Source organism: Dipodomys merriami, unplaced genomic scaffold (assembly GCF_024711535.1).
Source record: "Dipodomys merriami isolate MVZ:Mamm:240054 unplaced genomic scaffold, mDipMer1.0.p SCAF_20, whole genome shotgun sequence".
Taxonomy (NCBI): Eukaryota; Metazoa; Chordata; class Mammalia; order Rodentia; family Heteromyidae; genus Dipodomys; species Dipodomys merriami.
The window spans coordinates 28,815,551-28,830,192 of record NW_027203382.1 but is presented as its reverse complement, the minus strand read 5'-3'; the positions used below and the strand labels follow the sequence as shown (position 1 = coordinate 28,830,192).

The 14,642-nt window shown below is 43.4% G+C and overlaps 1 protein-coding gene across 1 annotated transcript; it reads right to left on the bottom strand.

The window, feature by feature from the left end:
- Positions 1 to 2,060: 2,060 nt before the first annotated feature.
- Positions 2,061 to 3,711, bottom strand: Tmem174 (transmembrane protein 174). The gene is made up of 2 exons (XM_070031337.1): positions 2,990 to 3,711; positions 2,061 to 2,814 (listed from the first exon to the last, which is right to left on the bottom strand). Exons 1-2 carry the CDS (start codon positions 3,613 to 3,615, stop codon positions 2,709 to 2,711), a joined length of 732 nt encoding a protein of 243 aa, XP_069887438.1. The 5' UTR covers positions 3,616 to 3,711; the 3' UTR covers positions 2,061 to 2,708.
- Positions 3,712 to 14,642: the final 10,931 nt, after the last annotated feature.

Sequence of the window (14,642 nt, the reverse complement as noted above, 5' to 3'; positions counted from 1 at the left end):
TAAAGCACCAACACCCCTCCCAGGGATTGGAGAATAATTATTCAATAATATAGATAATTAATAAATACCTGTTTTTCCCACTATACTAGAAGGACTTTGACGACCCTGTCTCCAGACACAGAGCAGATGCTCAATACATAAATATGGGATGAATGGGAAAATTCCCACTTTCTGCCCCACCCCCCACCCCCTGTGGCAGGCCACACTGGCATCCTGAGCCCCTGAGGGCATGAGATCTCTGAGCACCAGTGATCTCTGTTGGTACTGGGATGAAAACGGTGGCATCCAAAGACCCTGCTGCATGGCTCCAATCCTAGAGGCCACATTCCTGCATGGCTGTCTAACCTAGACAACTTCCACGCACACACAGAGCCCTTCACTAACATCTTTCGCTCTTTTGAGGGACAGGGAAAAGACAGGGGTAGGGAGAAGAGGAGAGGGAGACAGGCCTATAGGACCCAAAGTGTCACTTGCCAAGTCACTATGCCCCTGGTGATGGTGATAAAATTGATCATGTCTCTATCACCTAATTTCTTCCCTAGAACTAAGGCCTTCAGCCAGGAATCCAGCATCACAGAAACATGGATTGTGAAACTACTAAACTGAATCTATAGAATCATATTTTCCCATCACCTCTTATGTATCATCAAACATTAAATAACTATAAACAAGCTGGGTGCCGGTGGCTCACGCCTATGAGATTTGAGGATCATGGTTCAAAGCTAGCCTAGGTAGAAAAGTCCATGAGACTCTGATCTCCAATAAACCACTTGAAAACTGGAAGTGGTGCTGTGGCCTAAGAGGTAGAGCACTCACCTTGAGCTGAAGAGCCCAGGGACAGCCCCAGGCTGAGAGTTCAAGCCCCATGACCGACAAATAAATGAATAAATAAATACATATAAGCGTGAAAATAACTAAGGTATAACATAAATCGTAATAGTAATACAGGCCAACTTTATTTTAGTTATACCCTTGAAAACTGTATACTTCTGATGATAGAGAGTAAAAACCATATAATAGTAAAACTTGAAAGAATTGCCAAATTCTGTGTTTTTCTTAGAAAAAGTCCACTTTTAAACTTGAATGATCTTATCTTTGGAGCCTAACAAAATATTTTCTTTGAAAACATAGTGGTTTTAGCTGGACACTCACACCTATAATCCTAACCTCTCAGGAGACTGAGATTTGAGGACTGCAGTTCAATGCCAGCCTGGTCAGGAAAGTCCATGAGACTCTTATCTCGAACAAATTACCTCCCAAAATAGCCCTGTGGCTCAAATGCTAAGAGTACTAGCCTTAGAAGCTTAGGGACAGTACCCAAGCCCTGAGTTCAACCCAGTTCCCAGGACTGGCACGCTTGCATAAGCACACACACACACACACACACACACACACACACACACACACACACACACACACACACACACACACACACACACACACACACACACTTAAAATGAAGCCAGTTGTTGGTGGCTCACACCGGTAACCCAGGCTACTCAAAGGCTAAGATTTGAGTATCACAGTTCAAAGCCAGCCTAGGTAGGAAAGTCCATGAGACTCTTATCTTATCCAACCACCAGAAAACTGGAAGAGGCGCTGTGGTTCAAAGTGGTAAAGTGCTAGCCTTGAGCACAAAAGCTCAGGAACAATGCCCAGACCGTGAGCTCAAGTCCCACAACCAACAAATAAATAAATAATGTTAAAAACTAGTGCTTTAAAACAGTCTCTTCTAAAAGCTATACATCTTCTCTGGTTGTTTATTACACAAATAAGATTCAGAGATATTAAGAATATCAACTTTTTTTAACTAAAAAAGTGAGCTTGTCTTGGCGTTAAGATTGCCTCTAAAATCCCCGACTTTCTGATTGATGCAGTAACTGGATTTAACCAGTCTCTAAGTTCTTGGAGATAGTGCCTGTGACCTGGGGGCCACTGGATCACTTAGCTCCTACTCATCCTACGCCTCAGTCCAGGCAGGACCAAGAGCCATTCATGTATGACCAACATCAAGCATCAACCTTGCAGAAGAAAACAGCAGCCACCAAGAACCATTGTGATCCAGTGATAATTTAGGACTTTATTCGCATTTTCACTTACTATTAGTTCTTGCATATGGCTTGCCAAGCCTTCTTGTTTTAACAAGAGACATTATTTCATCAGAGTCTACTGAATTCAGTCATCTATTTTGCAGCCATTAAGGTTTTGAGAGCCCTCCAGGGAGACTAGATGGCAGCCAAGTTGTTTGGGATTTGCAAGTCCATTTTGGGGCCCAGCACTCGTGCTGGGAAATCTCTCATTGCATTCATTTTCTCTTCCTTGCCTCCTTCCCACCCTACTCACACCACTCAGGATGCTCCTTAGATGGTTTCCTCTGCCTGTTGAAATGAAGGCCTTCCTTCGGAGGAAAGAATAGGTGGTAGGGTGGATGGAAGCAGGTGAAATCCCTGCTCTTGGATCAGAAGCAGAAGGTTTCTTACATGAGAGAATTTGAAACAGTACTAAAGTCCTAAAGGAGAATTTTTCACAGGCCAGCATGATCTTTACCAGTCTGACACATTCTGCCCTCATCTTCCTTTCTCTCTCTCCCACTTTCAGTGACATCTGTTGAGCTGTCTGGGCTGTTCTTCTGTCTAGGTCACAACAGAGAGCACACTCCAGGCAACAGGCCCCAATGACTCAAACACGCAATCCCTTAGCATCAGTGTCTAGCGAGGGAGAGCGTATATTTCCTCATAGGGGGGAGGAGAGAAGCGGGCACGGTCCTCCTCTTCTAGCTGAGCCTCTTCCAGCCGAGCAGCTCCTGGCCTGGGTCTGAAATGTAAGCAGAAAACACAGGTGCCTTACAGCCTAATGCATCACTTACCCACCCAGTGCCACCATCCCAGGAAGCGCGCTGCATAGACATTGACATTCAAAACCGTCTGCATCATAAACCATACCCAGATGTCGACCATGACAGAGAGGGGAATCCCAATATACAGCATACCTGTCATCTCTACCTTCTGTAAAAGGAGGGCAATCCTCGTCCTGCACAAACACAGTGTTATCTTGAGGGTAGATGGTGTAGTACTGAGGGGGGCTTGGTGTGGTGGCTGCAGCCCCGCCAGGGGCTAGGAGACCACAGGGGTTCACCATGGGCTGCAGGTAGGTCGTGCTCACCCCCATCGGCTCTTGAGAACCATAAGGAGGAGGGATGTACTGTACCACAGTGGCCCCGTGGAAGGTGATGGGCTGATTGATGCCAGTGAACACGAACGATTGTCCTCCTGAGGCTTGCTCCGAGTCCAGGACCCTGTCCTCACTTTCTTTGCACAACTGGCAGGAGAGCATTTTGAACTTGCACACGGCAATCAGGATGAATGTCACCCCAACCGAGAGCAGGATGGGCCCGAGAAGCTGGGTCCATTCAAAGTGGGTTACACCTTGATACTTGATCCAGCCCATGACGGTGAAGGTGATTCCTACCAGTCCCAGAAAGATGCCTGAGAAGAGCAAGGTAGCCCCTGCCTTGTCGTCATCGGACACCTGGATGTCAGCAGTACTGGGTGTGTAGGGAGTGACCGAGAACACATTGAGCGGGAAGTCCTCCAGGCGGCTGCTGCCATGTTCCATGGCTCCCCACACCAGTGTCGGCTTCTTAGAGGTGACAGGGACTGTGTGAGCGAAGGACTGGCAGGCTCAGGTTAATCGTAGAAGACCTTTGGGCTTCTGTGTTTAACAGAGTATAACAGGCAGAAGGATGGACTTTGTTTAGAAGAATAAAGGTCTGGGAAGCGAAGCCTAAAGTTTTGTCACAGATTACCAGCAAGTGGAGATATCCACTCTGCAAGCAGTGACAAGCTATCTTTCTAATTCACAATCACACAGTCATTCACAAAAACACATAGGAAGCTGATCTTATGTGAGCAGGTGAGACTGCCACTGCTCTATGTGCCTGTGTTTGTCCTGCCACAGCCAGGTTTGTGGAGACATGGCACAGTTTCCTCTGGCTATAGAGAGGTGTCTGCTCCACCTCAGAATCCCACCCTGACACGCCTACTGGGTCAGTGCAAGAGAAACAGATGGACACTGGCCAGGATGCGGCTCAGTGGTAAAGCATTTGCCTAGCAAGCATGAAGGTATGGTTGATTCTCCAGCACCAAAAAAAAAAAAAAAAAAAAAAAAAAAAAAAAAAAAAAAAACCAGAAAAGAGTAGTAGATACTTATTTATTGACTATATTCATATTCTATTCAACCTCTGGTTGTGATCATATTTGTCTTGGTCTATTTTCTGTTGCTGCTAAAGAAGACCACAGACTTAATTTTTAAAGGAATTTATTTCTTATACTTCTAGAGGCCCCCAAGTCTAATTCCAAAGCACTAGTTTCTGGTGTGGGCCTTCCTGAAGCACCATAATAACATGGCAGGAGGCATCATGGGGTGGGGGTGCTCAGCTCTCTCCTCTTCTTAAAAAGCTACGAATCCCAGCTTGGGGTCCCACCCTGATGATCTCCTTTGTCCCTGATTGCCTCCTAAAGTCCTCACCTCCAGATACCTTCAACAGAAGAGGAGATTAAGTTTCCAGCATATGAGTTTGGGGGAGGTCACATCCTTAAATTTAAACAATACTTAAACTTTAACAACTGTTCGCACAGAGCCCAGAGATACCGTTCTTTCCTGGAGCAACCCCGTGTTCCTTTTGCTTTTTGCATTTGGGGTATAATTCTAGCTGGAAGAAAGGAAAGGCACCCCAGGAGAACTATCTGCACACCGCATCAGTGGCAGAGGTTGCATAAGTGTCACACATCACATCACATGGCATTGCCAGGACATGTGCTTTGGACCCTCACACACACCAGTGCCCTCTCTCCCTCCCCCATCCTGTAGTTTCTAATGCCCAAGGTGAGACAAATAACTGCATTTTGTAGCTTGCTATGCTTTTTGATCAAGTGTAAGCTGACTTAGAGAAGATATTTTGATCCTCATTGACATTATCCATCATTATTGACTCCAGAAATTCCAACAACCAGACTTCCACCATGACTAAAGAGACAGCTATAGCCTTCTTCCTTCCCTGGGCAGATCTTGTCCAAGCAGATGCTTTTCAGTGGTTAAATATTATATCAGCTTCTTTTTGCAGAATGGAGAGGGCAGCCCTTTTGTCCAAGGCCTTCATCCCATGATAAAATATCCCATGATAAAATATTCTTGCTTTTTTTTAACCAGTGTTGGATATTGAGCCTTGCATGCTACATAAGCACCTTACCACTGAGCTACTATACCCAGCCTTGGATCACTTTTCTAAAAAGCACACTCTAACCTGGCACCAAAGTCTCACAGCTAAAAGCCTAGCTATTCAGGAGGCTAAGATCTGAGCATAGACATTCAAAGCCAGCTTGGGCGGACAAATCCTCAAGAGTTTTCTCTTCAATTAACCAGCTAATGCTGAAACTGGAGGCATGGATCAAGTGTCAGAACCAGCTGTGATTAAAAAATAAAAACAAGTAAGAGTATGAGGCCCTGAGTTTACATTCTTGTGTGGATACACACACACGCACACGTGTGCACACACGCGCGCGCACACACACACACACACAGAAGAAGAAGGAGGAGGAGGAGGCGGAGGAAGAGGAGGAGGAGGAGGAGGAGGAGGAGAAGGAGGAGGAGGAGGAGGAGGAGGAGGAGGAGGAAGAAGAAGAAGAAGAAGGAGAAGGAGAAGAAGGAGAAGAAGAAGGAGAAGAAGGAGAAGAAGAAGAAGAAGAAGAAGAAGAAGAAGAAGAAGAAGAAGAAGAAGAAGAAGAAGAAGAAGAAGAAGAAGAAGAAGAAGAAGAAGAAGAAGAAGAGATGAAAATAAAAAAGAAAAGAGTGAAGAAAGGAAGAGAAGGAAGGAAGAGAAGAAAGGAAGAGAGGGAAGGAAAAAATAACCCAGCTCAAATCAACAGAACCAAAATACCTAAGGGACAAGATCAAACACTCTTATCACTGGAGAATCTTAGGAAACCCTACCCCAAGTAAATCAATCTCAAATGTTTTTAGAATTTCAGAGACTGTTTTCCCCCACCAAAATGTTTGGAAACTCCAGCTTCAATGTCAAGCAAACCAGTGACACCTCGGGGCCTCACCGGGCTGCCCGGCAGCTGCCTGCCTTGAGCAGGAACAGGTCCTTTCCCACTGGGCTGGGGAAGAGCAGGAGAACCAGAATCTACTTAATCAAAAAGTTTCGCAGGAAGTGGCATTGGGGCTCAAGTGGTAGAGTGCTCACCTTAAGGTGAAGAGTTGAGCACAGCACCCAGGCCCAGGCCCAGAGTTCAAGACCCACGACTGACAAAAAAAAAAAAAAATCTATTGCCCGGAAGTGGCACTGTGGCTCAAGAAGCGTGCTAGCCTTGAGCTGAAGAGCTGCAGGATAGCGCCAAGGCCCAGAGTTCAAGCCCCATGACTGCACCCCCACAAATGTTTTACAACTAATTAAAGATAACAAAATATAATTTAAAAGAATAAAAATAAAACAAAAAATGTTCTGGACAGTTAGCCTGATATTCTTTTCCAGCTCTTCCTTGACATTAAAAAAAGCTAGGCTCTCAAGATTGTTTTTCCAAAACACTCAGTGTATGTTCCTTGTTTGCCTGTGGCTACTATATACATTATATAATAATGAATGTATATCAGATAAATAAAGATGATAGAGATAGCAGTTTCTCTCATATTGCTTCTGTGTCTTTGGAGAATCCTAATATACAAAGATATTTGAATGTTTATGGCTAAAAGTGAAGGTCATGATGCAGATCTCTGGATGTTTTTTAGAGATCAGCCTTTTTACTGGTTATTCTTCTCTTTTTGAAAAACAGCTCATGATTTCTTTCTGGTTCCTGATAGAAATGAAGTTTACCATGAAATCTAATATGATGTGGCTGCCTTTTATGGATGGGATGTATCTAACCCATAAGGCACTGAGTTGGGGCACACATAGCAGTAATTCATCATCAAGTGTATCTGGTATTTAAGGAAGGGCACAAGCTGCTGGGTGTTAGTGGCTCACACCTGTAATCCTAGCTACTAGTGAGGCTGAGATAGGAGGATGGTGGTTTGAAGCCAGCCCTGAGTCTGTGAGGCTTTTTGTTGTTGGTGGTGGAAGTGGTGGTTATAGGGCTTGAACTCTGGGCCTGGGCGCTCTCCCTCAGCTCTTTAGCTCAAGGTGAGCACTCTACCACTTGAGCAACAGTACCACTTCTGGATTTCTGAGTGGTTTATTGGAGATAAGAGTCTCACAGACTTTCCTGCCCAGGCTAACTTTGAAGTGCGATCCTCAGATCTTAGCCTCCTGAGTAGCTAGCATTACAGATGTAAGCCACCGGTGCCTGGGCTCTGTGAGATTTTTATCTCTTTAACAAAATAAAATAAACAGGGCACAAGCACTACAAGTACTTCAAAAGCTGGCAGTTCAGGTCTTTACACTTTTCCATACTGTGGCTATTGTTTGAAGTATGTTCCCCAAAGAGTCATGTGTTGGGGGCTTGGTCTTCAGTGTAGTGACATTGAGAGGTGGTGGAACCTTTAAGAGGTAGGTCCTAAGAGGGAGATGGTTGAGTCTTTCAGGAATGCATTTTGTTCTTCCAGGAAGCTTGAAAGTGTGGGCTGTTATAAGCAAAACCCCACCTGCCTCTCTCATGCTTACTTGTACATATGATTCTTCTCCACAAGGCCTATACCTTTTCTGCTTCTTCGCCATGTTGTGATATAGCCAGGGTATGTTCACAGGATACTAGTACCATGCAGGTTGGACCCACAAGCCACCAGAATCATGAAACAAATAAATAAATCTCTTTAATTTATAAGTCATCCAACCTCAGATGTTCTGCTAAAGCAGCATGAAATAGACTAAGGTACACTTTCTACCTTGTGTTTTCTCCTATAAAACAAACCTATAGGAATTCATCATAATTAGTGGACTGAGGAGAAAATACTTAGAACTAGTGTACATGATATTTTGCACAAAAGTAGACCATTGCCACATGATAACACCAGTCAAGGCTGTCCCCAGAAGATACTAGATATAGAATCGAACAGAAATCCAACCAAGCAGAATTTCAAGCAATTCTTTTGTCCATTTTTTTTTCTGAGCTGGAAGAAAGTTATCACAAGCATATACTGGCATTGATTCACAAACAGTGAGGATGGTTTGGCTGGATGTCAGGGATTTGGAAAGAACCAGATAGAAATGTGAGCAACGGGGATGGGTATGTGGCTCAGTGGTAGAGTACTTGCCTAACATGCATGAAGGCTCAGGTTCGATTCTTCAGTACCACATAAACAGAAAAAGCCTGAGGTGGTGCTATGGCTCAAGTGGTAGAGCATTAGCCTTGAGCCAAAGAAGCTCAGAGACAGTGCCCAGACCCTGAGTTCAAGCCCCATGGCAGGCAAAAAAAAGGAAAAAAAGAAATGTAAGTAATAAGTAACAGCAGATCTGTGAAGAAAACCATGGATATCTTTAGGCACAAAGCCTAAAGACAAAGCAAAGGAGCTCAAAATATGGGATCCAAGAGGGCTGGGAAGGTGGCTCAGTGATAGAGCGCTTGCCTTGCATGCATGAGGCCCTGGGTTCGATTCCTCAGCACCACATAAGCAGAAAAAAAAAGCCGGAAGTGGTGATGTGGCTCAAGTGGTAAGAGCGCTAGCCTTGAGCTGAAGAGCTGAGGGACAGCGCCCAGGCCCAGAGTTCAGGCCCCACGACCAGACCAAAAAAAAGATGGGAGCCAAGTTGCCTACTGTCCTTTTGGGTGCCTACTCTACCAAAGGCAGAGACCCTACTGAGTGCCCAGTGTGACAGGATGGTACCACACTCGCAGAGGATCATGACTGAACATTTGTAGAATAGCTTGTCATCAAGAAGCTAAGTCCCTGGTATCATTGGCAAGCTGGAACTACTCTCTGATCTCTCCGTCAGTCTCTCAACTACTCAGAAATATTCATGCGTGGGAATTGTTATAGATGGATGATACCTCTTTTACTGCTTTACCGGGATTGATTTGTGGACACCCTCAATGCAGAGAACTCAGGTACTGTAGGCTGGAGCACATGGTCAAGACTGGAAATCTCCTCTGAACTTGAACCTGACCACACTGAAGCACAGAAAAAGTGATTATCAGCAAGGATCAGCATACACAGGTCCTCTGAGGAGAGAAAGCCATGCAGGACAGAGAGTAAGTGAGTCTATGAGAGGTAGCTACCTGCCCAGAGGCCTTACCCACCGCAGCCATGTGGAAGACAGAAATGGAAAAGAGATCCACACAGTCTTAACTTAGAAATATGCTCCAGGAAATCTAGAATCTAACCATGGACATTTATAACTGCTTTTTCAGAGAAAAACTGTATTCTTATAAACATACTATCTTCAAGGATAGTCTCAATGGTTAAGGAAGTCTCTTCCAGTTTCAATTTTCCTTTTTATTGTAGGGATACCACAGAGAATTTTAAAAATCTGATTTTGCTTTGGCCATTATTGCTTGATAAAATTTAGCATTAAAACTTGAAAAATAGCCAGGTATTAACGGCTCTCCCTTGCAATCCTAGCTAATCAAGAGGCTGAGAGCTGAGGATCAGAGTCTAAAGCCAGCCCAGGCATGAAAATCTGTGAGACGCTGATCTCCAATTAACCACTAAAAAATGACAGAAGTGAAGTTGTGGATCAAGTGGCAGAGAGCTGGCCTTAAGTAAAAAAGACAAGGACAGTGTCCAGGCCCTTAGTTCAAGCCCCAGAACTAGCACACACACACACACACACACACACACACACACACACACACACACACACACACACACACACTCCTTGAAAAACATTTGTTAGCTAAGCCAAGATTGTGAGCACTCTTTATAATTAATTCTGCTCAGTTTATTAAGAATTTGACTCTTTGTGCTATAGGATATTTCTTCTTCAAAATATATAAAACTAATAGTGCTGAGTTCAGAAAATCTGGTTATCTTTTTCAAAGTTATTCGATATCTGTTTCACATTTGTTAAATCATATTCATTCAATACCCTATTTCCTTCTAAACTAAACTTACTGCTATTTAATTTCCTTAAATAAGAATATCCAGAAGCAAATTCTTTGGGATGGTGTTCTTAATGAAAGCAGTAGCTGCTGAAGAAATCTCAGGCCCCCATCTTATTGAAAATGTCTGTCTCAGTTATGAGCGGAGCCAGCACCAGGCCTGTCCTCACAAAACATATGGACCGCGGAAGCTGTCCCTTTATAAACTGATCCCCTCAGTCTCCAGTTGCAGCAGGTCTGGAACTAAATGAATTAGAGAACGCAATGACATTCCTTAAGAGGTAGTTACAAGGACAAATGAAAACCAGTCAACTAAAAATAATTGCTTAGAAGAAACAACTTCTGCTCAGCTCACGCCTATAATCCTAGTTACTCCAGAGGCTGAGATCTGAGGATCACCATTCAAAGCCCAGCCAACCTGAGCAGAAAAGTATTTGAGACTCTTACCTCAAATTAATCATCGCAGGCCAGAAAGGGAGCTGTGGCTCAAGTAGTAGAGTGCCAGCCTTGAGCAAAAAAGACAAAAGAGAGCACCAGATCCATAGTTTAAGCCCCGTTATCAGCACACACACACACACACACACACACACACACACACACACACACACACACGAGTAACAACTGCTAGGGGAGACAAATGGTAAATGAATGGCCACTTAGCAATTGGTCATTCAGCTAGGTTAGAGGGATCCATTTTACATAAATAAAAGATGTATGTGCCTTTTTTAATCAATATATAATAAAGTGCTAGGCACTGGTGGCTGACACCTGTTACCCTAGCTACTCAAGAGGCTGAGATCTGAGGATCATGGTTCAAAACCAGGCCGGGCAGGAAAGTTCATGACTTGTATCTCCAATTAACTCCCAGAAAACTGGAAGTGGTGCTGTGACTCAAAGTGGTAGAGTGTTATCCTTGAGCAAAAAAGTTCAGAGACAGCACCCTGAGTTAAAGCCCCATGAATGACCCCCCAAAAAAAAGTAATAAAAATTAATCTCAGCCATTAATTAATCTCAATACAAAGATGACTGTTTAGCACATTTAACAAATACCTTTTGATAAGAGCACCTTCTTTAGTTTGACTGTCCTTAGCTTATGTTTTTCCTCAGCCATTTCTAGAGAAGAGAAGAAATTCCAGGTAGTGTTTTATTTCCTAGACTGAGTATGCTTCATCATTAAGATGCACCTAGTTTATCACAAACACTTTGGATATCTGTTTCCAGATTATTTTCCTTATACAAAGTTTATACACTTCATATAAATGAAATTACATTAAACTTCACGATTCTTCAACTCTCTCTTCTTTTTAACTTCATGACATCCTTCCAAAATCCATGTAATGCAATTTTTATTTTTGCTTGTACTGAGGCTTGAACTTGGGGCCTCAAACTCTCACTCAGCCCTTTTGATCATGGTTACCACTTGCGCCATGCTTCCACTTGTGGTTTTTTGCTGGATATTTGGAGGTGAGAGCCATTCATTTATATGCCTGGGCTGACTTCAAACCTCGATCCTCAGATCTCAGCCTTCTGAGCAGCTAGGATTATAAGCATGGGCCACTATGCCTACCCATGGCATTTAACTTTTATTATTCTGGTACCATTAGTGCAGTAACAGATGGGAGTGTCACAAATAAGAACTATCAAGGTATCAACTAGTCTTTTCTGTTCCTAGCATACCCATGGCTCATGGTTGCAGGAAGCCTCTGAAGAGGATAGAAGCGTCAAAACATTAGAAGCTGGACACATTAACTAATGTGTTTACTCCTCATTCATCCACTGGACCCACAAACCAACGGCTCTTGTGATTTTCCCAGAAACAGACTTTATACCCTGACAGGAGGTGAGGTACAGAAGCTGAGCAGGCAGTATCTCAGTGATGGCAAAGTCAGCTGATAAAGCTTACCCTGCAGTTTCATGGATGTCCTGTGGGAGAGAATTTCCATCTGCTGTAGGATACCAAGAGTGCCTGTGCTGCTTGTCCATCACACCCAAGGAAGCCAAGTACACGTTGTGCAGAGTGAAAAAGGTCTTTGTGGGCACAAAAGCAACCCCTCATCTGCTGATCAGATAATGCTCACCCCATTCACTCTCATGACCCCTTGCCAAGCCAATGACACCACTGAGGCTGGCTCAGAGACTGGCAAGATCACAGTTTTTATCAAGTTTGACATGGATAACCTGTGAATGGTGACCAGAGCTGCTAATCTGGGACAAAGGAGTATGACCGTCTAGACAAAGAGACATCAGGGTTCTTTTGATGTGGTTCACATGAAAGGTGCCAACAAACAATAGCATTGATACCTGGCTTTCCAACTATTTGAATTATTTCAGTATTTCAAATATCCATTGCTCAGACAGTCAGAGGCTGGAGGCCAAAGCAGAATAGTGGGTAAAATAGTCTCTAGCAGACATATTGGAAGTACCAAGGGCTTTTACTTCAAGATAATATAGCATAATTTTTTAAAGATGTTAATTAGTTATCAGGGATTCAATCTCAGTTGCTTTTCCACAATAATAAAGCTTATAATCTGGATAGTAAATCAGAGTAATCAATTTTTTAAAAAGCTGGAGAACTCAGTATTTTTGCAAGTGTATAGGAAAACAGATACCCCTAAACATGGTTAGGAGACTATGATTCAGTGCTACCTCTTTCTGAGGGGACAACCTGGCAATGTTGACTACAATTTTAAATACATGTAATTGAATTAAGGAAATTACAGATGTTTTCCTCTTAGAACATTCTATGTATGTGCATGTGTGGTACATATGTGTGTACATATATATATATATATATATATATATATATATATATATATATATATATGTTAGACACCTGCATGAAAGTATCTTAGAAATAGACAATAAATCACCATAGTAACTAAGTATGGAGCTGATAGGGGAACCGTAAAGTGTCCATCAGTAATGGTCTGGTACACTAAATGATGGTGATAATCAGTGAGGTACTGCATTAGGGTTTTCCAGAGGAGCGGAGTATGTAAAATTACAAGAGGGCGTCGGTTAGATTGGCTTGAACAGTCAGAAGCTGGAGAGTCCCCCAATGGCTGTCTGCAGACAGAGTAGAGAAAGCAGCTGCTAAATCTAAGAAGCAAGAGACCACGGAACAAGAGGAAACGACAATGGAGCACCAGTCCAAGCTGAAGGGCTGGAAGCTGCCGGGAGAGGCACCCCTGCAAGTCTGTTTCAAAGGCTGAAGAATCTGGAGTCCAGTGTCCATGGGCAACACCTGCTCATGGAGGCCTGAGTGGGGCATATGGGATCTTCTTCCCTTCCTGCTTTTTGTTCCATCCTGGCCCCCGGGCCCATTGGACAGTGCCACCTATGTCCAGGGGGTGGTCCTCCCACTCAGTTTGCTGATCCACACCTCAGTCTTGCTGGAAGCATCATCACAGATTCACTCAGAAGTGTGCTTTGCTGATTTTCTATGTATCCTTCGATCCAGTCAAGTGGACAAGGTCAGTTAGCCAGCCCAGGTACTCTGTTAAACAGTAAATCAGGCCTTAATCCCCTAAGGTGTGTTATTGATTGATTTTTAAAAAGCAAAATAAATAATGTGTTTCCTATGCTTTTATAATTCTCAAGGGGAGAGGGGCTCAGGTGTCACTGAATATAGGTGTATAAAGTATGACTGCACAGATACACAAAGAGGGAAGAGAACTGAAAGGATGCTCCAGTTATTTCTGGCCACATGACAAGCTACACAAAACTTACAACAGCACAAAGTTGTGTAGGGAGCTGTCTCCTGGGCAGTTAGCAAAGGCTGTAGTCATCTTCAAGCTCAGTGGAGGGATGGCCCTGGAGTCCACTCACCTACCTGGAAACTCAGCTAAGGTTGATGTCCAGAGCACCCACCTGTGTTTTCCTATCACCTTTCTCTCAGACTGCAATCTGGGTACTACAAGGGAATATTCTAGAAGCCCCTAGTGGATGTCCAGCTTGGCAAGTCCTAGAAAATCTTCTATTTCATTCTATTGCTCAAGTAAGTGTCTAAACTAGCCCAATTACACAAGGAAGGAAATATTAGATCCTTCTACGAGAGACTGTCAAGGTCCCATTGCTGACAAATGTGAGGGACAAGGAGATACTATTGCTTCTTCTTTTTTTTTTTTTTCTTGCAAACTACAGTTGTTAGCGAAGAGAGATGTATTTGTATTTCTTACCATTTCAACTGACAGCACTTGAAATTTTTGTCCATGTGGCACTCAGGTGTATCTCAACATTTCTGATTCATATAGTTGTATGAATTCATCCACTGTGGTTGGCTAATAATCTCATCCCTCACTGACAAGTCATCAAGGGGTCCACGGCAGGGGGGCGGGGAGGGGGAGAAGGGAGGAATGAGGAGGAATGAGGGACAGGTATAACTGTCACAGGTACCAATAATGCCTGACTCACAATTTCCCAGATTTGTTGTAGATTTTCACAAATTTCCTATCTTATCAGTCTATATTTCTGATTAAAAATGTAATGACAAATTGCTGATATTTCAAAGTAAAGAAAACATAACAGTAAAACCACAAAAAGAGTGTCAGGAGGTTATCAGAAATCTGTGGTGGGAAAGAAAGTAATGTGGTCACACAGTTCTGAGCAAAG